This window comes from Camarhynchus parvulus, chromosome 2 (assembly GCF_901933205.1).
Source record: "Camarhynchus parvulus chromosome 2, STF_HiC, whole genome shotgun sequence".
NCBI classification, from domain to species: Eukaryota; Metazoa; Chordata; class Aves; order Passeriformes; family Thraupidae; genus Camarhynchus; species Camarhynchus parvulus.
Genome location: NC_044572.1, coordinates 59,650,166 through 59,673,394, shown reverse-complemented (window position 1 = coordinate 59,673,394; position 23,229 = coordinate 59,650,166). Strand labels below are relative to the sequence as shown.

Genomic DNA, 23,229 nt, shown 5'->3' with positions numbered 1-23,229 from the left:
GACACTGCTTGTTTTGCCTCATACCACAGTTAACAGATTTGTAACATAAGTACTGCAATCCCAGTTGTAGCCTGTTACTTCTTGCACGAGGTTCAGATTTAACTTCTTTTTTAAAGTGTTCTGCTATTTGGACAAGTCCTCAAAATAGATACCAGAATGCATTGTAAATCAAGCTAATGTTCATCTTGCCTTTTTTGATTTGTTTAGAACAACATCCTTGAGAGAGAATTCTAGGAAGGTAAGTTGAGGTGTTTAATTTTGGAGTATGACCTTTAGAATTCTGTGCAATTTTATTTAAAATAAAAATAATGCCTTGCCTTTGTGAAGGAGGCAAGAGAGAGAAAACACACATATGTGTCTATAGACTAGTATTGGTAATAATAGTATCAACACATTCTGCTGCTCAAGTTGTTTAATAGATAATTGATGCACGCTGTTAAATCTGCATCATACAAAATTAGTGTTAATTAGTTAAAGACAATACTGTTAACAATAAAAGCCATTAACAACTCTATGTTACCATGGTCATGGAATTTTACACAAAAGCAGAAAGGATGTCAAGAATAATCAGCCAAATTGCATTTCCTCAAAATTTATCAGTCTTGCTTGTTCTTTTTTTCCTGGGAGATCTGAGCTGCACTTACACCCTCAATGCACGCCTCAAGACTTGAGAGAGAGAAGAGAGAGACAGTCCTGTTGATCAGCACCCACATTTGTCAGTCTTAAAGCTGCCCCTGCTCCATGCTTATTATTTTGTCAGTAACTTTCCATAACTTAGAATCCTTATCACAGTATGTAAGAATTGTAAATGCTGTGCTGCAATTTCCCAGTTTTGTCAAGAAGATACTCAAATCTGGCCAGTAAAGGTGTCCACTGAACATTCCTTACACAGCCAAATACTACTACCAAAAATGCATCTCCTTGCTCATTTCAACCTCTAAAAGGTTTTCAGACCAACTTGCTTGTTCTAGATAAGCGATGCTGCTGCCCATCACAATTCAGCAAAAGCTTGCTGACACGGTATGTTGGTTTGTGTGGGCTCAGGAAAGTAGCACAAATCCTACAGAGGTTCTTCACTAGAAGACCAGGTGTGCCCTGATCTTTAAGGCTACTGCAAACTTCTACAGTGAGTAGACAAAAAGCCTTCCACCAAGTCGAGCTTTCGCAGAACTTCTCTCTGCTGCCACTACAACTTCTTTCTGCAGGGATAAAGAGCAAAGGTTAGCAACGTGCAACTGCAGGTGCATGGCTGCCTTAAGCTTCCCTTGTGGATTTTGACCATCTCATTAGTGTCATATAGAAATGTGATGGGAAATGAGAGAGCAGCCCACCTCATCGGAGTAGCAGTTAAGAAGATAGTTTGGCAAAACAGACTATTTCATTTGGGGAACTGGAGCAAGCTGGAACCAAATGAAATGAGTCTCTTGCCCATATAAACTGCTTCTCAGGGCTAAGATCAATAGGGATGAAGGGGGAGTGTGGACTAGATGGTGCTATAGCAACAGAAAGCAACTGCTTGGAGAATGGCCTCACTTGCATTTAGCGGTGCATGTGTTTCAGGTGTTGGATTATGCACCCTAATCTAGTTGAGAAGAATTTCCAGGTGTTTCTCCATTGCATGTTTAAACACAAGAAGTCAAATACTGTTTATTGAAGACCTCCTCAGCCTGATACTGAGGCTTCCTCTGTACTCACACAGAGAACCCCAGTCCTCATGGAGGTGATGTTAGAGTGAGCAGAACATTGGAACTCAGCCAAACAAGCACTAAGCTGAAAAAAAGGCTCCTCAGTGCATCATACAAATGTAGCATTTGGTGTTTGGTAAAAAAATGGGTATCTGAGAGAAGCAAAGAGAAACAGGTACACAAACACACCCTAAACCAGTCAGGTAGGAACTGGACCCCTGTGCTTAGAAACACATGACATGAACAGCGTTCACTGCAGGTGACAGCCAGGACAGCAAGCCTGTAAAGACTAAATCAGAGGGATGGTTTTGGGTGCCTGGTTTGCTCCACAGCTGAGCATCCACTTTGCATACAGGTTGGCATGAAGCCGGGAGGCACCTATGCTGCATTTCCCATGGAACCTTTCAGCGTACTCCTAAGCAGTTTAGAATTCAGCTGCTTTAAAGTGATTCAGATTTTTTAATTTAGGTGCCAAAATTGTAGCAACTCCATAGCTCATCAATCTATAAAATGTGTTTAATTATTGGTTCAGAGAGTAACTATGTAAAGAACTTAAGACTTGAAAATGTGTAAGATACATGTGAGGTGTTAGCTAGTATATGCAAGTGAGGTAGAAGGATGATGTGAAACAACCAACCACAGTAATTTTTCTCACCTTTCTTTCTGATTTCACAGTGGTAACGGAACTCCCAAATCTTGATCGTTCCTGTAAAATAACATTGCTTGTTATAATGCTGCTAAGTTTTTTAAGTAGGATGTTTTAGTTTCTCTCAGTAATTTGTTTTCTGCTTACTTACCTCAGGAGAAATCAGGACATACTGTGCCTAAAGAAGAAGAAAAAAAGAGGAAATAAAAAGTCAGTGGAAGAGAGTAAGAGACCAGTATAATAACTCTGGTTCCTAAACAGCTAAGTAATTTAAGAACAAACAGGAGGAGCCTGAGAGCTTTGCACAGGTTGAGAAACCTGAGAAAACCTTTTGTTTTCTGGAACAAAGGCAGAATACACTTGGTATTTGTACTGGATGCAATTAATTAGTTGTCATTTTAAACTTATGTCCAGAATTCATTTGCATGTATTCTTACCCAGTTCTCAGGACAAGGAGATGTCCATGATGTGCAGTGGCCTGTCACATTCCCTGAGGATGCCTGTATGCCATTGAAAATATACACACGGCCAGCAGCCCCACCAGCCAGGATTGAGGTGACACCATTAGTTCGCAGTGGGGATGACACAATCATTTCATCTGCGCATATTACAAAGAGGATATAACACAGCAGAAGTGAATTAATAGTAGACCAAAACACAGGAGAACTGGCATTTACATGCTTCTAGATGCCAAAATTCCTATTAACAATGGCAACTAAAATGTTTCCATTTCTGATTGAGTTGCTTGGGATTTTAGAGAGGTCTACCTGTAAGGCACAATGGAATACTAGTACAGTTCAATTGAGCTGTGTTTAGCACTTGTATGAATATGTAGGTGACCAATTTTCCTGTTGCCAGTAGTCAAACACTTCACTTCTGGTCTAGACTCATCAAGCTTTACCTAGCCCATCGCTATCCAGATCACTTAGGTATACATCTCCTCCGAAACGAGAAAACCTCCTGTCCCCACTGAATGTGCTGAGCAGAGAAGGCTTGGTGCTGTTTGACAGGTCATATACCAGAGCCAATCCAGCTTGATGCAGCACTGAGGATATAAATAAAATCCTAGACAGGCTGTCTGGAAAAAAAACCCACCAAAAAACAGATGTTGAGCATCAGACATAGGAACTCAGGTTTAATACTTAAAATTATAGGTAATACTGGCATTACAAAAAATAGACAAAATTAATATAATCTATCAAATGACATCAACAATTATATGGGATTAAAATTAATTAGCATAGGGAAAAAAAATCTTTTAGTCATAGCACGAGGGAAGAAATGCATTCAAGTTAGACTTCTGCAGTTTGACATCCTCAATTCCTTGCTGTCTACTGCCACAGTGAGGACAAAATACTGTGATGTTTCAATTCCAATAAATATGCAGTCTACTAGAAAATCACTGTTACATAAATAATGCAAAGTGGTAATGCTGTGAAGCCCATTTTAAGGAAAAAGAAGACCCACTGAAGTTGAGGCACAGTAAAGAGGACTCTACATATAAGGCATATAGAGGTGATTACAGTGGTTTCTTTTTTTTTTTTTTTTATAATTACATGGAAATTTAAAGGTCCCTTTTCCCTTAAACATTTTATCTTGACTCAAGTCATGCAGAAACAAACATCCTAAAGCAGAAATGGTCTCCAATTTTCAGGACATACCTGCAGTAGGTGCACCCACCACCAAAACCTTCCTTGTGTTCCCAGCCACAGACAGCACACCGCTGGCCAGAGACAAACCCATTCTGCCCATCTCCTGTTAGATTTTTAAAACACTATGTAATTTCTACAGAAAGTCGCTTCACTTCAAATTATTCACAAATATTCACAAATTATTCCCATACTAAAGAAGCAGCCCTACCTTGTCTCCAGTTATCTCAAACCAGCGCTCTGTACTTGGTGGGTTATACCCATACACCTTCCCAACACTCTGTCTGACATCCGGCAAGAGGGGACTGCAGCTTCAATTACAAGGCAAAATCAATTTGTATCTAACAACATATTATTGTACATATTCTCCCCTTTTACTTTGGAATAATAATGCCTGACAAATTCTAGAAATCTACTTTAGTAATTCCCATACTTGTTCTAACTAATTACACAATACTTAGGGCATAGACTTGGTCTGTCTATTCACTTTTTAATCATCCAATACATCTTCATGTTTAATTTGCTTTTAAAAATGCTATCTCAAAGTAAGAGCTATCCATATGGTTATATAAGGCATATTTACCCATTAGCATTTTTGTGACCCCTCTCCTCCCTCAGGGAAACCCAGGAAATTCTTAGGTGTCTTTAAATAACAAAGACCTGCTCTAGAGAGGGTCTAAAATCCTTGTCTTCTTAAAGTAGGGTGAAGACATAAAACTATAAATTTAATAAAAACATTCTAAGCAGAACAAAAATGAAAGTTCCTAAAAATGCTGGAAGTCTAATCTATTGCAAATCTTAAACCTTGCAGAAGTAGAGCAAAGTGGAGAAGACAGCAAGCTGTCACATGCAACACACCTAGAACAAGTCTTCCATGTAGGGCTACCAATCAGCAGTAATGTCATGTTCTCCAGCTGGCAGCTGGCAAGTGAAAATCCAAACCAAGCATAGTTTTCTTCCCCCTGCACCATCCAGTTGGCATCCTGTACTGGGAGAAGTCCTGAGAGACCAGAAAAAAATATGAGTTAAATCTTGGTGTGCTCTGGCACTGAAAAACCTATTTGCAATCCTCCACTGATTCATCCTATGACAACAAGTTTCTCTGTGCAAAGTTACACTGTTCATGACATGGCATCAGTAGTTGTTGACTTTGCTTGCTCACCATGCAGCTCTACTGGCTGGTGAAAGCTTTCCTTTGACACAGCCTGTTTCTCAGTCCTTCCAATAGCCTCAAGCCTGCCCTGAACTACTTACTGTTTATGAGAACTTGTAATTCTTCAAGGGTGCTGGGTGGGAGAGCTTCAGACCATTCTGGTTATAATTTAAATAAGTATTTCTGTGCTTTAGTTTTACAAAAATGTCAGTTAGCAGTTTTTTGAAACCCATGTTCTTGTGGTTTCTAATTTTACATTAATTAGAACAAGCTGCAAAAATCATCACCTGTCTTCATTAACTGTATTCACTTGTAGCATTCCTCTTTAGCCACATGAAGGAACATACAGAATGATAAATATTCATTTGTTGAGGTTCATTTGCAATTTTCCAAGAAAGAGCAGTGAGCCTATCCTGGACTCACAATAGATGGTTGAAACCATTGCTTTAGTAAAGTTCCCAACACTGTTTCCCACAAGTGTTCTTGCATCCAAGCTGGGACATTGCAGTCCAGACGGACAGAAAACCAGATGGGGAAAACCTGGTAGAGATTATCGCTCTGACAAGAGCAGAGAACCATGTGTTCTCTGAATGCCTGCAACAAGTGGAATGCCTTCAGGGATTAATTTTTTGACTCATCCTGTTGGTTACTTTATTATAAGATATTTAGACAATGCAACAAGATGCCCTTTTTTGAAGCTGGCAGATAACAGGAGATTGCAGGGGGGTGGTCTCATTCAGAGACACCCAGGCAGGCGGGAGTAACAGGCTGACAGCAACCTCACAAAATTCAGTCAGGACAAATGCAAAGCCTGACCCTAGGAAAGGAGATGCCCTTGCACTGATACAGCTGGGGACACACTGGCTGAGGAGCCGCTGTGTGGAAAAGGCCCTGGAGATCCTGGTGGGCAGAGAGTTGAGTGTGAGGCTCTGATAGCAGACAGCCAACAGTGTCTCAGACTATGCAAGCAGGAGCATGGCAAAGAGACTGAGAGAAGTGATTGCTCCCTAGATCACACCTCTAATATGTCCTTCCATAACAGGAAAGATGTTGACAAACTGGAACAAGTTTAATAGGGGTGTTCCATGCTTTCTGTGCCTGTAAGGTCACTATGCATGGTGGGAGGACAATAGACAATGAACATAAACTGAAACAAGAGAGGTTCATACTGGTTCATAGTTTTTTTTCCCTATGAGGACTGCCAAAAAGTAGAACAACTGCCCAGAGTGTCTCTGCAATTTCTACCACTGGAGGTTTTAAGATGCAGTTGGACAAAGCCTGGAGCAATTTGGTCTGGCTTCACAGCTTGAGTAGGAGGGACACCCTCTGAGATCACTTCAAACCTGAATTATGCCATGAGTAATAAGGAACAGATAACCAGTCACACAAACTATGGAAAGGTTAATTTACTCAACAAATATTACCTTGGTGACTCCTGTTGAAATGAGAGTAAAATGCAACCACAAATCCTCTCTGCTTCCCACCACCGGGTGCATATGGAGAGCCCACAACCAGATCAGCATTTCCATTCCCATCAACATCAGCTGCCAGGAGGGACCAACCAAGATTACAGTAGGAATACTGCAATAAACAGTTAGTTTAAGCCTGAAATAGAACTGAAACCATCAATTCTGTAGCAAAATAGAGCAACTTAATTCTAAGGACCTAAATTTGCTTTTGACCAAATTACCCTCCCACTCCCTGGCTTCAGTTTTGTTTTCTGAGGTTTTTTGTTTGGTTTGGGTCAGGGTTTTTTGGTGGCTTTTTGTGGTTTTGAGAGCTAATGCATCTTTCTAGTCATCCTGCTGCCTTCCTGCACTGGGGTATAAATGTCTTTTCCAAATACAACCAATTCAACCAAGCACCTGCTTGCTCCATCCCCATCAGTCTAAATTTCCTTGCAATGATAAGTTGAATTTTAACATTCTAGTTTTAAGCCCATAAGTTCTTTTCCCCTTTATATCACCTCCTGCCTGTGTAGCCCTGTGTTAGCCTGGCTAACAGGGTAGTATAAACAGGACGTTACATTATCAATATACCTGACAAGTTATGGTAACGTTTGGCTGAGGTGCCAAGCCTCTTCCCTCCATTCCAAAGTAGACATACACAGCACCCTGAACAGCAAAAAAAAAGAAAATAAGGCATGAGAGCACCTGCATGTCACTATCAAGTATGAAATGCAAGGTCAATCACAAGGAGTGGAACAGTTCTGCAAGGGCTATTCACACAACTTCATTTTCCCTCTCAGAGCTTTCCCATAATACCTTCTTTCCCACTCCAAACCTAAGAATATCCATGGGTAATGGGTACTGCTGTAACCAAGCAACAAAGCAGAGAAGTACATGTTCATCATACTGTGTGTAAAGAACAAGGGCAGTACAGCGTAATTATACTCATAATACACATGTTCAGATGGCTCAAATTTTGACAATTATTATTTAATGCAATGGTACAACAGATGCACACAATTTTCCAAGTAGTGAGTGTAAATAAAAGCAACTTAAATTCTTATTTAGACAGCTAAGTTAGTATCTAAAATTCTGAAGAGTTTTAAGCTTAATGGATATAGTCTAAATCAAAACATTTTGCCTCTCAGTTTGCATGGCCTAAAAATATTCAGGGACCATTACATGGGCTTATCTCATAAGCTGCAAGTCATTAAGCCTCTGCAACTTGATTATTTGGCAAGTGTGTCTGTGTTTGTATCACATTTTAGATATCATTTGTTGGCTTTGTGAAAGCATATGACAAAATTCATTGACCCATGAGGTCCATTCCAGACTCTCTGTTCCTAAACAAAAAGGGTATATTTGTATTTCATTAATGGCTCCTTACATTTCCAGCATGTGAGTGCTGCAAAATTGCAATCTGGTTTAGATTTCTAATGTGCAAAAAGGCCACTGAAAGAGAACTACAGGTAGGTGTCATTGCTGTAGTCAAAGTACCCACAAAGGTTATAAACTTCTGTTTAAATTACAATGTCACCTTGAGCAACAACAGAAATTCTCTTTTCCATTTCAGTGTTTAAAAATTATGTATAAATAAAAAATTCCGTTTGGAGAATTAAAAAAAAAAAACCAAAAAACCAAACCCATGTTTGTAGCTTACTTTGTAAGTAAGAAACTGAGATCCCACAGAAGGTGCACCAATTGCCAGATCTGGCACTCCATCCTCATTGAAGTCCAGGACTGCCAAGGCAGAACCAAATCTTCCTGAAGGCTAAAAGAAAAGAGATTGCTCTCATGTTTTCCAGTCAAAACCATGAAAACCAAATGTACATTTGCACAGGGAATAACTGGCAACAGATGACAAAAGTCTATCCCGACAATTCTTTTTCTTCTAAGTAATAACCCCCATGACAACACATTTAATTCAAAGTCAACTGTGTTAAAATTAAGGACAACTGAATATAATATGGTGCTGCTTTGCTATTTCCTCTCCTGAATCCAGTGCACCATTGACCTCAAGTTTATGGTCTTTCCTGTTGACAGCATTATGACTGGGAACCACTAAAACACACTATAAGAAGACAGAAGCTGTTACTCCACAGTTTATAACCACAGAAACAAATTAAAAGGAAATGTATCTCATTTCTCCAAATTATCTTCTTCATGAACAAAGGTATTTTCTACAGAGGATCATATTTAACACCCAAAAGGGTCATTTGCTCTTACTCCCTGGTTACAAACCAGCCACCATCATGTCTAAGAGTTTTCTCTCTTTTTTTTTTTACAGACAAAATTATTTGGGGAGAAGTTATCAATTAATGAAGAAATGCAGACTCAAAGGAATTAAAACATATAAAATTAATAATTTTAGATTAAAAAGAAAAACACAATATTTTCTTAAATGCAGGCACCAGAATTAGCTATACTGTGACTTACAGAGACACAACCAGAATTTTATTTAAGGGCCCTTTATGGTCAATGCTCACTTACCTGGTACAGTAATGGAAGTGAACCTACAGAGCACCATCACTTAAAATGTTCCTGGGACTTTAATAATGATTATTTTTCTTGCAAAGCATATGACATCATATGACATCAGGAGGAGTGTTTCAGGAATAAAATTCACACACATTAATGATACTATTGCTCATTCAAAATTCACCAATTTTCAGGCAAAAAACAATTAAGTGACAAATTTTTGCCTTGACCCCTTACCTGATGACCCTGTAGTACTTGGTCAGCTTTCCCATCCAGATCCATGTCCTCTGGTGGCAAACCTGACTGGTTGCCATAGACTACATACACCCTTCCTATCTGAACATGGCCCATGGTGCTGTACCCTGGTGCTCCAGCCACCAGATCTTCATATCCATCCTGGTTTAGGTCAGCTGAGACCAGTGCCCTGTACAGCAAAGGAGTATACAAAATCAGCATTAGTTTCCAGACTACCACAACATTCAGATAAACCAACTACCCATAATTCAGATAAACCATGACTTGTGTTTCCCCATATTGTTTTGTAAAGATCTATACAGCATTTAAAATATTATATATTTATTTGTCTTTTCTTGAATTAAGTAAAACCAGAAGAATCATCTTCCATCAGGAGGTGCTTTAGGCACCTGAGAGCAATCAGAGCAAGAAGCATTAAAAAGGGCTGTTTGTGTATGACAAAGAATACAAAAAAAAAAGAAAAAAAATTAAATATCCTTTAAACTGAACATCTGCTTTAATCAATGACTTAACAGGAGATAAGCAAAAGGATCCCAGGTCTCAGTAACATGCTGGAATTTAGAGAGGGACCATGGAAAGAACTAATTACTGTTAATTTAGCCAGTGTGAAGTAAACTCAAGAATTAAATCCAAATTTCGAGACTGTATAAGGGAAGTTAAATAAGCAGCAATGTAAATTTGTTTTATTACTCTTCCTTCTTGCAGGTCAAGGTAGAACCTCATTGGCAAGGAGAGAGAATATGCCTCTCTCTGTCCTGAATCTATCTTTGGACTATCTATCTTCCCTACTAGTCTAGAGTATTTCCAAGAGGTCTTGCTAGACATCATCAGTCATTAACTCATGACAGGTGATTAATTTTGCACAAACATCATTCAACAACCAAAAAAGGGTAGCAACAATTTTTTACTGTTCAGAACTAGAGACAATGGTAGTTCTAATGTTGGTTCCTTCCATTCTGAGCTTGATCAACATCTGAAAGAAAAATCTTATACGTTAACTTGCTGTTCTGGTCATACAATATAAGACATTCCCTCAGATTTGTACCACCAATTAATTTGCACTGTCACCTTAGAAGAGTATCCAAAGGATCAACAATAATACTTCGGTAGATATTCAAACTTATCAGAAATTAAGAGGAAAGTGGAATGAAAAAAATTACCAACCATCCAAGCCTAGCATAGGGTGAAGTCAGAAAATATGAAGCTGCTGGCTTGGAGATGTGCTTAGAAGATTTCTGATGTGTAGCTCCTAATGCTCTCCAGACATTGGTTTTAAAAGCATGGTTTATCAAGCGGAGGGATTTCTGAAATAAAAATAATAAAGGGACACAACAGTGGTTAAAGCTCCAGGGGCTGAAAGTCTAAAATGTTTTGGGACACCTCAAAAATCAAGTCACCAACAATGGAATTCACTACATGGATTTAAGAGGAGTCTGATTCAGATCATAAGCACCATTTTAGAAAGACAAAAATCTGTAGCTTTAAAGGGAGCACTACTAATCATTCACTGCTATGCTTTGCTAGGAGTTCTTGAACCAAAAAAGCCCTGTGTCTGTAAAATGTAAATACTAAATATATATTTTGTCTTTTTTTGTATTGCAGGATGTGTTCTAACTTCACTATACAATGAGCAAAGTTTAAAAATTGAGTATTTATGATGTACATATATACATTAACAATGGTACTGGAATGTCCATGAAGTCAAAGACCATCCAGAGACCCTGCTCCTTCATGCAGCATTTCAGACAGAAACAGAAACAATATTATATAGAGATGACTTTTACCTGACATATCTGTTACTTCTCACTTACTGTTGCCCAAGGCTGTATGTCAAATTGAACTCCTCTCTCTGTATAGTTTATATTCTTCTCAAGTGTTTCTGAAAGCAAAGAAGTTGTATTCTTGTGATGTTCCTGTTTTGATTGTTTGTTTCTGCTAAAATAAAGAAGGCAGTGATAAGAATTAATAGAACTGAAATGAAGACTTGAGGTAAAAGCTGCTCTTAGATTCTGCACAGTTCCTTTATACAAAACTTAGTTATTCATGCTAAGAGTATCTCAAATTCATACACAAAAAGATCACCCAAAATATTTCTAATTTTCAGTAGCTCACTCTCCACATTAGCAGAAGACTCTCATCACTGAAGCTTTAAACCATCAGAGCTATACTCACATGTGGCTGTCCTTGCGCTCCTTTGTGCAGTTTATGAACAGAGGGTTCTCAGGCAGGTAGCAGTCACTAAAGAAAAATACAGAGAATACACTTTCAAGATTTTACCACAATGGAAATGAAACAAAAAATACAACTTTAATACTTACTGATTCCTCTGTCAGAAGTCATCAGTTTTCTCAAGAAAATCAAAATCAGAGCATCATCATAACCCTTAGAAACCCCATGATGTTTATTTGATGACCTTGATTAGATTCTGTATGAATACCATGTCTTTATAGAGCTCTTGAAGGAAACTTATTGCAACATGCATGCATATGAATCTAAAGCACTTTTAATCAAAGTGTTACAAAAAACATAACAGATTGCATCATTCTGTATTTCAAGCATAATTTCCCAAAATAGCAACAGTGGTATTTTCTATATAAATGGATGAATTAATTGCCATTGTTGGTCTTCTAAAGAAGAAACGTTGTATTTGTTATAGAGCTGTTCAACGTTAAACTTCTATAACAATATGAAACTGTGAGTAGAAGCCTGAGCCTAAAGACTAGAATATATACTCCTAGTCTTTCTAATCCTATTTGCCTTCAGAGTCTGAAGGTAATATCTGACCTCTCCTCTAAAGGGACATCTTTGCTGAGTGATGGCAGCAGCCAAAAGGTGCAGACTCAGATTGCCAGTCCAGCTAGGGCATGGCTACGCAATATTTAAGCAAACCCTTGAGTATGTCTTAAAGAATGCCCCAGATTTTCCCTGGTAAGTATCACCTGGACATTCCAGATGCATGTTAGGGCAAAGGAGCATGAACACATAAAAATACAAGTGCAAGGCCTGCGTAATCCTGTGCACCCAGGTAAAAGGCAGACATGGAAATCCCCTTGTCCAAGTGAGGATCTAAAGCTCAGCACCTATTCTAGGAAAGATCCTGCCTTAAGAAGAACAGTTAAATGGGTGTCAGCACTTGACTACTGCATTTCATAGTTAAGGACACACACTATACCTGGTTCCATTCTCTAGCATATGGCTCGTCAGCTCAAAAATGTTGTTGGTCCAGAATGCCATGTCATCCACTCCCCCAAGGAAATATTCGTGGAACTTGTCCACCAGAAATGGAGATTTACTAGCAAATGTTGGAAAAAGCTAAGGGACAGGCAACATACTCAGTAAGATGGATCACATCATCTCCATGCTCATTTTTATAAAGAAAACAGAAAACCAACCTTGCCAACAAGAAGCCTTTCTCCATGCCTGAAAAAAAATCAGAAATAAAACTTGCTTAATTTAATATTTAATAGTTTAAATAGTTATTTTCAAAAGTCCTATATGGTAAATACTATGGAAGTCATTACATTTCCATGTTAATTGTTAATATATTTTTAAAGTTGTAATGTAAAACAATATAAACTTTATTGCCCTTAATTTTGCAGGATTCACAGTTTTTGTAGATGTTGTGCGACTATTGGTAATTAACTGAAACACAGGATACAGCTAAGCTGTTCAGGATATTCAAAAGCAGACACTACCAGATATCCAAAGTCTTTTATGAATTATTCTTGGACTTGAAGGGATCTACATAAAGTGTAGATCTAGGGACTCCTTCAGTGCATGATAATTATACTGCTAACTCACCACAGTACAATGGTACTTGAAGACACAGCTGCTCTCAAATAAATAGGCATAAATACGTTAAATGCATAAATGCATTAAATAGCCAAGATTCACCATCTGTGGTGTAGTAATTTACCAGTCATTATGTAGTCCAAATTTGAATCTTAGTCATTAAAAAAAATTCAGATGTTCTGTGATTTTGGGGTCTAGGAGAGAGTCTTTGTTGCTTATGACATCAATGCATAAGGTGTTTCAAATATGATTATCATATTTCTCCTACATATGTTTCACTTACAAAACTCAGGCAGAGATATTCAACTTACAGTTCAAAAAACAGCAAATAAGTACATTCAGCAATTGTGCTTTCAGATATGATCTCTTTTCCATAAAATTCCTTATAGATAGCAGCTAAGTCTTTGACAGGTACATACCTGAAAACAGAAATAATGTATTACAACAATAGGTGGTCCACATCACCTGATAAAATATTGCAGTTCTTGTAATAACAACAGCCTATAAAATATTCCAAATTTCAAAAGACTACATAAAGTCATGAAGATCTACAAATACCAGGATTGCACATGCAACTGTGAGAAAAAAAATACTGGATATCTAAGTCTTGTGCTCATTTTTAGGTTTTTAAAACTGACTTCAATATCCTCAACTTCCCAAAGTTTAAATATATCTCACTGAGATTGTCACTTAACTGAGTTATTTAACTAGCTGCTAGGACATTCCAGCAAAAGCTTTTCACTAGTTATTTTACATATAACTACTTATAACTTAAGATAAAAAGTTAACATAGATAAGTTAAGATAATATAATTTAATCTTTTTTGCTGTGTTCCTATACACAAAACTCTCTTCTGTCCTTCCAGTTTTAATGTCAGGGAACAGTAAATATGCATATAAGGAATACCGAACACATAACATTTAAAAGAGTTGCAAGGGGTTTTTTTGAAAGAAAAATAAAGGAAAGTATTTTCTAAAAACAGATTAATACAGAATTATGTGATATTATATGTAATTTTATTAAATATGATTATACAATAACCCCCATTAAAGATGAGAGAAGGCTATCTCATTATCTTACCAACTTGATGCCAGGTAACTGAAGTCCAGCTCAGACTGACTCACTACATCTCCTCCTAAGGATGAAAGAATGAAAAAAACCCTACACAGCTCAACAAAAAAAACCTGTTAGGTATCTGTAATGGGTAACAGCGTGCATGAAACTATGTATGGCTCTTCTATATAAGTTTATATGGCAGATCTTCCAGCTATATAGTTAGAATACACAAATAGTTCACTTGAAAGTATGCTGGACATTTTATACCTCTGGAGAATAATGTACAATTTAAAATCACAGTAGTGACTCCATCCATGTCTTAGCATCCTTTGGTCTGCATTTTGGCTTTAATCCAAATGTCCATATGCCTTATCACATCTCCTGAAACCTGAGGACAGGTACAGCAGGGCTTTGCAAGCCATGGGGGAGGGCAAGAATACAGTGTCCATATGCCATCCTTAACTCCTGCATTGCACAGGACAAGAGCCAGAATCAACCACCATGGTTTTGAAGAGGACTTATTCCAATACAAGGATCTATGGTTGGCAAACAGAAACATTACCAAAATCTCCAACACTGTGAGCTTCTGAGTATGACCCACGAAAATCAATCTGGAGAAAGAGAAAAACAAGAGAACTGCCTGGTTCTTTTCATATGAGCATAAACAAACCCTCCAAGCAACATTACTGGTTACAGGTCCCAAAACTGACCAACTTCACTCTTATGAAGTTTGTGACATTGTGTTTCTCCAAAAATCTTCCTGAAACAGGGCTCCAGCTCTTCTCTTTCCTCCCCACCACAGTCCCAAAGAAAAGCTATCCATTCCAATAAATGCAGTTGTATGAATAAATAAAATAATACAGGCTTACTTCTCCCATGGTCTTTAGAAATCCTTGGTCGATGCCCAGGCTATGCCAGCTAACATCTGCCACCATATGTGAAGCAATTCCAAACAGGAAAGCCACCAGCTTCTCTGTAGCCTACACAACAACAATCCATTTGTCCATCATTTTACTCCTGTCTTTAAGAAAATGTTAGTATTTTCTGTATATGCATTAAACGAGGATACAGGTAAGAAGCTCTTATAGTCCAAGAGTTTATCAAGACAAAGCGCTGACTACTCATTGCTTGATGCTGTGGTCAACTTTTGTAACTTGAGAAGCTTTAAGCAGTTTATACAGTCCAAGGCCATAGAATTAACATGGCTGATGTGAGGGTAATTTCCATACTTCAAGTTAAATGTGTACCAAACTGTTTTTCTGGACCAAGGATAAACACTTCCACTTCCAAGGACTGAACTCCCTCTGCCACCATGGTTGTTGTGTAGGCAGACAGAGGAGAGAAATACATTCCCCTGCAAGCTCACTTTTGACAAATTATTTTTCATTTCCTCCTACATAGCTTACAGACCATTAACAAGAGCAAATCCAGACTAAGTTCAAGATTTCACAAGTAAGAAATCTAGAACATGTCTGGTTTTCAAATGGCAAACCCTGAACCAGATCTCACAGGAATGCAAGACCACCAATTATATTTAAAAGTTTGGACCTATGAAATGTACGCACCAGACCACAGTGAAAATAACTGACAGACTTTATATATAGAAACGGAAAGGTTTTTGTATGGTAAAGATTAAAACAGGATTTGAAGTGTTACTATATAAGGAGAGACTTTAATATAAAAATGTTGGGTTTTTCTACACCTCACAAATTATGAAATTACAACTAGTGAAGGTGAAGAAAATAATTGAAAACAAAGTCAATCAAGCAAAAATTAATCAGTTTTCTTACTTCTTCCCAAGGCTGAGGATAATTCCTTCTGATGTAGTCAATACTTGCTTTGAGAAATGGTGACCAGTGAGTGTCTTCAGACACATCATGGAACATTCCTATTGCAATGAAATTATATCAGTATTTGTTTTATTCTTCGGGGAAAAATTAAATAGAAAAAAAGAAAAATATTTTTCTCCATTAAAAACCCCACAGACTTTTGTTTAATTTTATGTCAGACAGATGATACACTTTGCACTCCAGCTCATGAAAAGAGCCAAAAGAGACTTACTTTTATCTGATTTATACTAACAAAACAGATACTAGATTTACCTTCTATGATTTTGGTTTGAAGCATCTGCAAATTTTGTGCCTGCTCCTTTTCTCTGAGCCTGTGAGTAGGTACGTACAATGAAAAGCTGCCTCCCAAGCAGAGAGGATAAAGAGAGCTGACAGAGAACCCGCTAACTAAATTCATGCATCCACTTGTATGGCAGAAAAGCTGTAGGGAATGGCAGACAACTCAAAATGTCATGTTTTCTGGCAGGTATCAGTTTTCACAGGGCAGAGGCAGGCTGTGTCATCATTATCACCACAATAATTTTCAACAGAAAGGCAAACTAGCCAAGATGCAGTCAGTGTAGGAGGGGAAAAAAGGAGGAAAGCAGGAAAAAATAGGTTTCATTTAGAAGAATCATTTACTACTCTCACCTGAACTTAGGCAGAAAGATTGTGTAGGATCTAACAGTGACCTTGCCTAAAAATTTCTGTGTACCCACATAAAGCTAAGTGCAAAGGGATGTTGGCATAAAGAGATCAAGCAGCACACTATGTTAAACTCTCTAAGGGGGAAGAAGGTAGGTGGGAGATTGTTCAGACCATCACTACTCTTGGAGGAAGAGTGCGTGTTTATTGACACAGCAATGTGAACCTGCACAGTGTTAGGGTAGATTAAACACTGAGAGAGCAGACCCTGGGGGGCAATTCACTTACCTTTTGGCCTCATGACATTTTACAGTGCAGCTAAACTAGATAAAAGAAGGATGGTTCTTGCTTAGCAAAATCAGAGTAGCCTTCTACATCTAAGCTTGTCTCCTGCCCAAAGAGGCAGTCTGGATGGCTTTGCTCTTGATCTTGTCACACAGTTAAAACAGCTCAGGCCTGAAGAGGTATCTGCTTCTTCCATATTGACTAAGGAAACTGCTGACAAGTGGTCCAACTCTAACAAGGCAAGACAGACTCCAAGGTTAGTGAAGGAATGAAGATTGGATACTGCAGATAGAGAAGCTCTGACCTGGTCTAAGACAGGTCAAAATGGTTAGAAGGGAAAGATGAGGTAGATATACATAAGCAAGCTGAAGTAGGAACTGAAAAAAAATCCCAGGAGAATATCAGTCATGAAAACAAGGAAAGCAAGACTGAAGTTTGGGACAAGAAGTTGGCAGAGCCAGGCAGAAAACTGAGATGAGTGACCCAATGAGTGACAGAAGACAAAACCAGTATTAAATGCCAGGACAGAGCGGTGATTTGGATGTGAACTGAGCACATCAGGATATGAAGCAGCCTGTAGTTGGCATAATCAACAGGCAGCATCAACAACCTCTGTCTGAGAAAAAGAGAACTTCGGGTGCAACTGTGTGATTTGGCTCTAAACCAAACAAAGATCCTAACTACCCCTCAAATTTCATGGAATTTGCATGGCTCACTAAAATAAGCTACTTTCAATACTTTAAACTTCCACTAATATCTCAACAATATTGAAGCTAGTAAGGCCAGATACCCTCACACAAAGTACTTACCACTGCCCTGTCTGTGGTATCTGCCTAAACACCCTAATAGCTTGTACCTGGAGGATAGGCTCTTTATCCTATTTGCTAACTTCTCACTATCCAGATTTACCCTTTCAGTAGCAAATATCCTACAGCAAGGCCTAGCTGGCTCTTTTACATCTCTAATGTTGCTGAAGAAGCTGCTTATGATCAAGAGCTGACCCTTCAGAGCTGAAAAATCAGAGGACCACTTGCAAGTCAAGACACACTTTTCACAGCTATTGCAAGAGGGTGCTAATTTTGTACTGCAGTCTTTCAATCTTCAAGCAGCAAAATTAAGACTGACATTAATTTCCAACAAGAAGAGTAAAAGGCAAAAGACTGCACTCTGGGAAAAAAAAAAAAGGCTTTAAACCGGGATGTTATTAACACTTGCCCACCCACCCCCAGCAAGTCCTACACTACTTTCTTGCTGTGGGATTTTTAGATTGTCCTATCCTCTTTTTGACTGATCTGATAGAAACAAGTAATTTTTAACACAGAAATAGCTTTAGGCCCTCCCTGAGATTTATAAAAAAATATAATTTTGTCCTCTCTGTACTTAGTAATCTGATCTAATTTGGTCAAACAGCATCCTTCTATCGAATTGTCCTACCCATTAAATAATTAAATTTACCCAAGAGTTACTTTCTAAAACATTTTCAAATGTGTTATTCATTATAAATTTCTACAAAAAGGCTCTAACAAAAACGGCGGATAGTTTTTGGAGGAAAGCATTTTTGGCCACACTTCATTTCTTACAATTATTTTCAATTTTCAATTCTTACAACAATTTTCAACTCACTAAATTCTGTAAGATTTCCACATAAAAAATGTAATTGTTATAACATTGAACTTATAAAGCTTCTCTTACCACGTTTGCAGATTGGAGGATAAAAGGCATCAGGATAAATGCTTCCAGCTTGAAAAGCATCTTGGTGATTTAGTAATAACTGGTGAAAGGATGGGGTGGGGGGAGAGGAATCAGAATGATATTGTACAGCACAAAACCACATTTTATTGCCAACATCAAAGATACATTCTAAATAGCCAGCAAAATACAACTACTATCTTGGTAAAATACACCATGTAGTGCACAAAACCTTGCTGTCATTTGCTGTCCTTAGGTTTATTACATCTGCTTTCCCAAAGTCCTCTACTGGTTCTTCTTATACAACTGCTCACATAGAATATGACTAAAGAAGATAGGAAAACATGCAAAAAAACACACAAAGTGTATATATATACACACACTGGTATAATTGCTATATTTATAATTGCTGCATTAATATTCAGAAACAGGCAAATAATTTTGAATAAAAAAAGATTAAAAATACAGTCTAGGCACAATATTGATGCATACATTACTGAGAATAATAAAGAAAGGCAAGAAGACAGAAAGAAAAGCATTCAGAAGAAAGGTGTACAAAATTAAGGAATAATGTGCTTCCTACCTTTCTATAATTAACACTCCCTTCATGCTTAGTGAAAAATTCCAGAGCTCTATGTGCTGAAAAACAATATATTGAAGTGTTGATTCACAGGCACTGTGTCCAGGCCCACGTTTTGGTAGAAGCAGTAGCAGAACCAGAAAACACTACATTTTCATACCTAAGCCAAGCACCAAGTGCATGAAACACCATTTCTCACAGAGCTGTGAGAAGGTGTGTTTTCTCACCTAGGGAGTTAATAAGGAAGTGCTTTTTCTGTGGCACATCCTCAGTCTTTCTCTAATCCCTAGCTGCCAAGTTGACCAACCAAGCTGATCACAGGGAAATTAACTTCCCATGTCCAGAAATGAGCTACAGCAGTGAACTGACAGGACCACACACAGCACATGTTAAGCGTGGACCATAAAGTTTTAAGCTTTATGCCCTTAACAGTGAAAAAGGTATGTTGGGAATCAATGTGGGTGTTTAACAGTTTGATTAATTTTTAACATGCATGGAAAGTAACAAAAATCTAAAGGTAAATAAGGAAGGTAAATAACACTACCTATTCACTGAATTGGCAGATATTCTTACTGCCAAAATCTTTATTTAGCTGGCATAACAAGTGAATGAAACAAAATTACATCCTTTTCATTAATGAGGTCTCCTAATTAATATTAGATCCCAAGAATAATCTATCAACACTATTCTAAAAATACCCAACATATCCTCTAAAGCTATTTTCAAAGATTTAATTTGTTCCTTACCGAATAAATCACATCACAAAAAAGCCCCAAAAAACCAAACAACAAAACAAACAAACAAAAAACTCCCCCTACCAAATCCAAAACAATCCATTACTATTCTGGAATAAGATCTAGACAAAACTGTGGGAGTTTGAATGATCTTTCACTTTGAATTTTACCCAATAATCTAAATCATCCTTATACAAGTAAGATACCTTAAAGACCAGACTTGCACCAGAAGAGAAACAGCAACAAAATAGTAAGTAATACTCTAAAATTTTAAGGCTCAGAAACTTCTACATACATCTCTGATTCCAGTGTGGGAGAGCCTCAGTTTGACAGTTTGCTTTTTCTGCCTCACACCTCCTCTGCACTTCTCTCACTACTCAAGTGGGCCCAGGTTCTACAACTCCACGTTCACAAGGAATTTTATGCCAGATCCCCACAGTCCCACAGAGCCTCACAAGTCTGACAGGAACCCCCAGGGCAAAGAGCTTCCCCACTGGGACCTGCCTCCAGGCACAGCCATGCAAGTAGGACACAGCACAGCTCTGCCAAGCACACTGAACACCATCAACATTCTGAACAGGCAGAGCTTTTCACCATTTTAAAAGTACATTCAAAACTCTGTCCAGGATTTCTTTGGTGCTGGCTTTGAGTAAGAGGAATTCCTTTCTATGGTTTGTTGTTTGGTTTGTGGAGTTTTTTGTATTTTTGGTTTTGTTTTGGTTTTTTGTTTGTTTGCTTGCTTTTTTTTTGTTTTCCTGGAGTACTCAGTGTTTGAATTTTGGAAATATTTTCATCTTATCATCATAGACTTTTATGTGCACAACAGTAAGAGCACTCATTTTAGCAGCATCAGAGCTGATCACAGTTTAATGTAATTTTCCGACACACGGACAAAACCTGTTGTAAACTATAACCCAATAGTTCAGTGTACGCACAGCTCCTCAGGCAACCAAGATCTTTACATTATATAAACACAAGTTTTCTGCAAAATGCTCCCTTGATTAGAAAAAGAAAAAAAATACTGCTTTAGGACAGATCTGTAAGCTTCTCTTTGCAGATTTTTTTTTCAAACACACTCTATTTTGGCAAATCTGTTATTTCAAGTCCTCAGAAGGTTGTACTCGGTAATTAGAGCCCTGAGCTTGCAGAGTGGTGTGCACTTGCCTAACCTCGGGCAGCGTGGCTTCTCCTACAGATTATTATGGGTTTCTTGACACATTGTTAAGAAAAGCAAATTGTTCCAGGATGCTGACCACGGCTACAACACTCAGTAAGGGAACACACTCCAGTCTCAAACATCATGAATAATCGCAGTCTTTAAATTGTTTAAAGTTGCACGTATTGTATTCAGTACCTAAACTCTGAGAAAATTACCTGAATAAAGGCAACATCCTACATTTTACCAGCTGTTTGAGCAATGGATTTAGAAACAAAACCAGAAGAACAAACAACATAAACTGTCAATTATTATGAGTAACTCAGAATAACCTCACACTGCTCGTGTTTGTGCTCGCAAAACTGCGGAAGAAACCAGATTTTAAAAATAGCACAGGCAAACAAGAAATCCAAAACAGAAATATTCCTCCATTTTGATGTTCACTCAGTTCTCGCCTTCATTCTCTAAAAATCTAGGCTGTTCTGGCTACAGAGAGCAACCTATCAGAAAGAGACACAGAACAAAATTTTTATGCTGTTAGTTACAGACAGAAACATATTACAGAATTTTATCTACTTGTGCAGGTATGGCATAATTAATACAAAGTGATTAAAAACAGAGTTACCACAAATAACTTGTGTTATTCTTTAATTTAAATATAACAATCTCACAAATTGCCTAAAGCGTTCCTTTTCTTTCTCCAAACCAAACTCTGTCTGTGTAGGACTCACAGACAAAAACATTCCAGTTACATAATGCCTGTGTCTTAGGAGACGGCAAAATACGCAACCCAAGTCAACTCAAGCATTTTACTTACAAAACCAGTAAAAATTTCAGACTCAGAAAATCAAACTGCTCATTTATCCGATCTGTTATTCACATTTTTAAAATTATGTAGACTGTTTGTTACTTTAACATTATTGCCTCCCTCTGCTTTCCAGCTGAATCTGAATTTACTTCTCTTCACAAGAAATTCAAAACACAAGAAAATCCATTTTAAACATGTCTTACCTATTTCAACATGTGTTGAAATTCCACACGGGATACATCTCTGACAGAAATGGTAGAGTATAACCAGCGAGATAGACCAAATCTTCAGACCAACCATGATGCTGGCTCCAACTGTGGTTTTCAGAAGCCTGGAGCAGTAGCACTGTGACCTTTGAAATGTAGGTTACGGAGCATGCTTTTTCTTTCACACATATTGCTGACACAGCAAGCAAACAACTGCCAAATTTGAAAGGCTATTTTATACCAATGCTTTCTTTTACTGCAAATAAAGTGATTTCTATAAAGAAATAAATAAACTGTGGCTATTCTCCCCACTTGAACTCTGTAATATCTCTGGGATTAGCAGCAGTGTAATCTGTACATCACTGCACAGCAGCAGTGAGATTTTTGTCAAATCCAACAGCATGGCAAAGAGTATCCTCTCAGAGTTTGTCCAGCTCATGCTGTGCTAGCCTAACAACAACTACATCCCATTTCACAAAAGAAATTAAAGCCAACTGCCAAAGCAGTGTTAATAGAAAAACACTAGCTCCTGAGTTGCAGGTGATACAAATTCATAACCTTTGGCGAGCTGACAGGATATTGCGCACTTAAGTCTGGGTCTTATGGTCCGTATTGGAAGCCCAGCTGATATGTGGGAGACCCAAGGAAGTATTCCTGCCAAGTATACCGCTATGAAGTTCTGGCTGCAGAGGCTAGACACCCCGCGCTTCACAGCCACCCTTCATGCATGTGCCACAGCCACAGCGATCCCCAGCGACATGGCAGCACTGGGCAGGGGCTTTGTGTGGCCCTTGTGCCACAGACTGACCAGCTGCCACGGGACCCAGTGCCCACAGGCTCCCAGGGCCAGCGCTCCTGCAGTTAAGCACAAGTTAGCCTGAGGAGACCGAGAACCCTGAGACCTTATCACAATCTGCAACTTCCTCACGAAGGGAAGAGGAGGGGCAGACACTGATCTCTGCGGCGATCAGTGGCAGGACCCGAGGGAATGGCAAGAAGCTGTGTCAGTGGTGGTTTGGGTTTGCAATTAGGGGAAGGTTCTTCACCCAGAGGGTGCTTTGGCACTGGAACAGGCTCCCCAAGGAAGCGGTCAGACCACCAAGCCTGACAGAGTTCAAGAAGCATTCGGACAACG

The 23,229-nt window shown here is 38.4% G+C and overlaps 1 protein-coding gene across 1 annotated transcript; it reads right to left on the bottom strand.

Moving 5' to 3' along the window:
- Positions 1–504: 504 nt before the first annotated feature.
- On the bottom strand, positions 505–22,188 carry GPLD1 (glycosylphosphatidylinositol specific phospholipase D1). Its single transcript, XM_030943095.1, has 25 exons — positions 22,092–22,188; positions 19,194–19,249; positions 18,614–18,692; positions 15,953–16,050; positions 15,032–15,142; positions 14,725–14,773; positions 14,187–14,241; positions 13,418–13,525; positions 12,707–12,734; positions 12,487–12,626; positions 11,487–11,552; positions 11,126–11,246; positions 10,479–10,618; positions 9,297–9,483; positions 8,242–8,352; positions 7,173–7,247; positions 6,558–6,714; positions 4,839–4,980; positions 4,192–4,291; positions 3,993–4,086; positions 3,233–3,409; positions 2,769–2,929; positions 2,483–2,509; positions 2,341–2,391; positions 505–1,199 (listed from the first exon to the last, which is right to left on the bottom strand). Exons 1-25 carry the CDS (start codon positions 22,186–22,188, stop codon positions 1,122–1,124), a joined length of 2,508 nt encoding a protein of 835 aa, XP_030798955.1. The 3' UTR covers positions 505–1,121.
- Between the last annotated feature and the right edge of the window lie 1,041 nt (positions 22,189–23,229).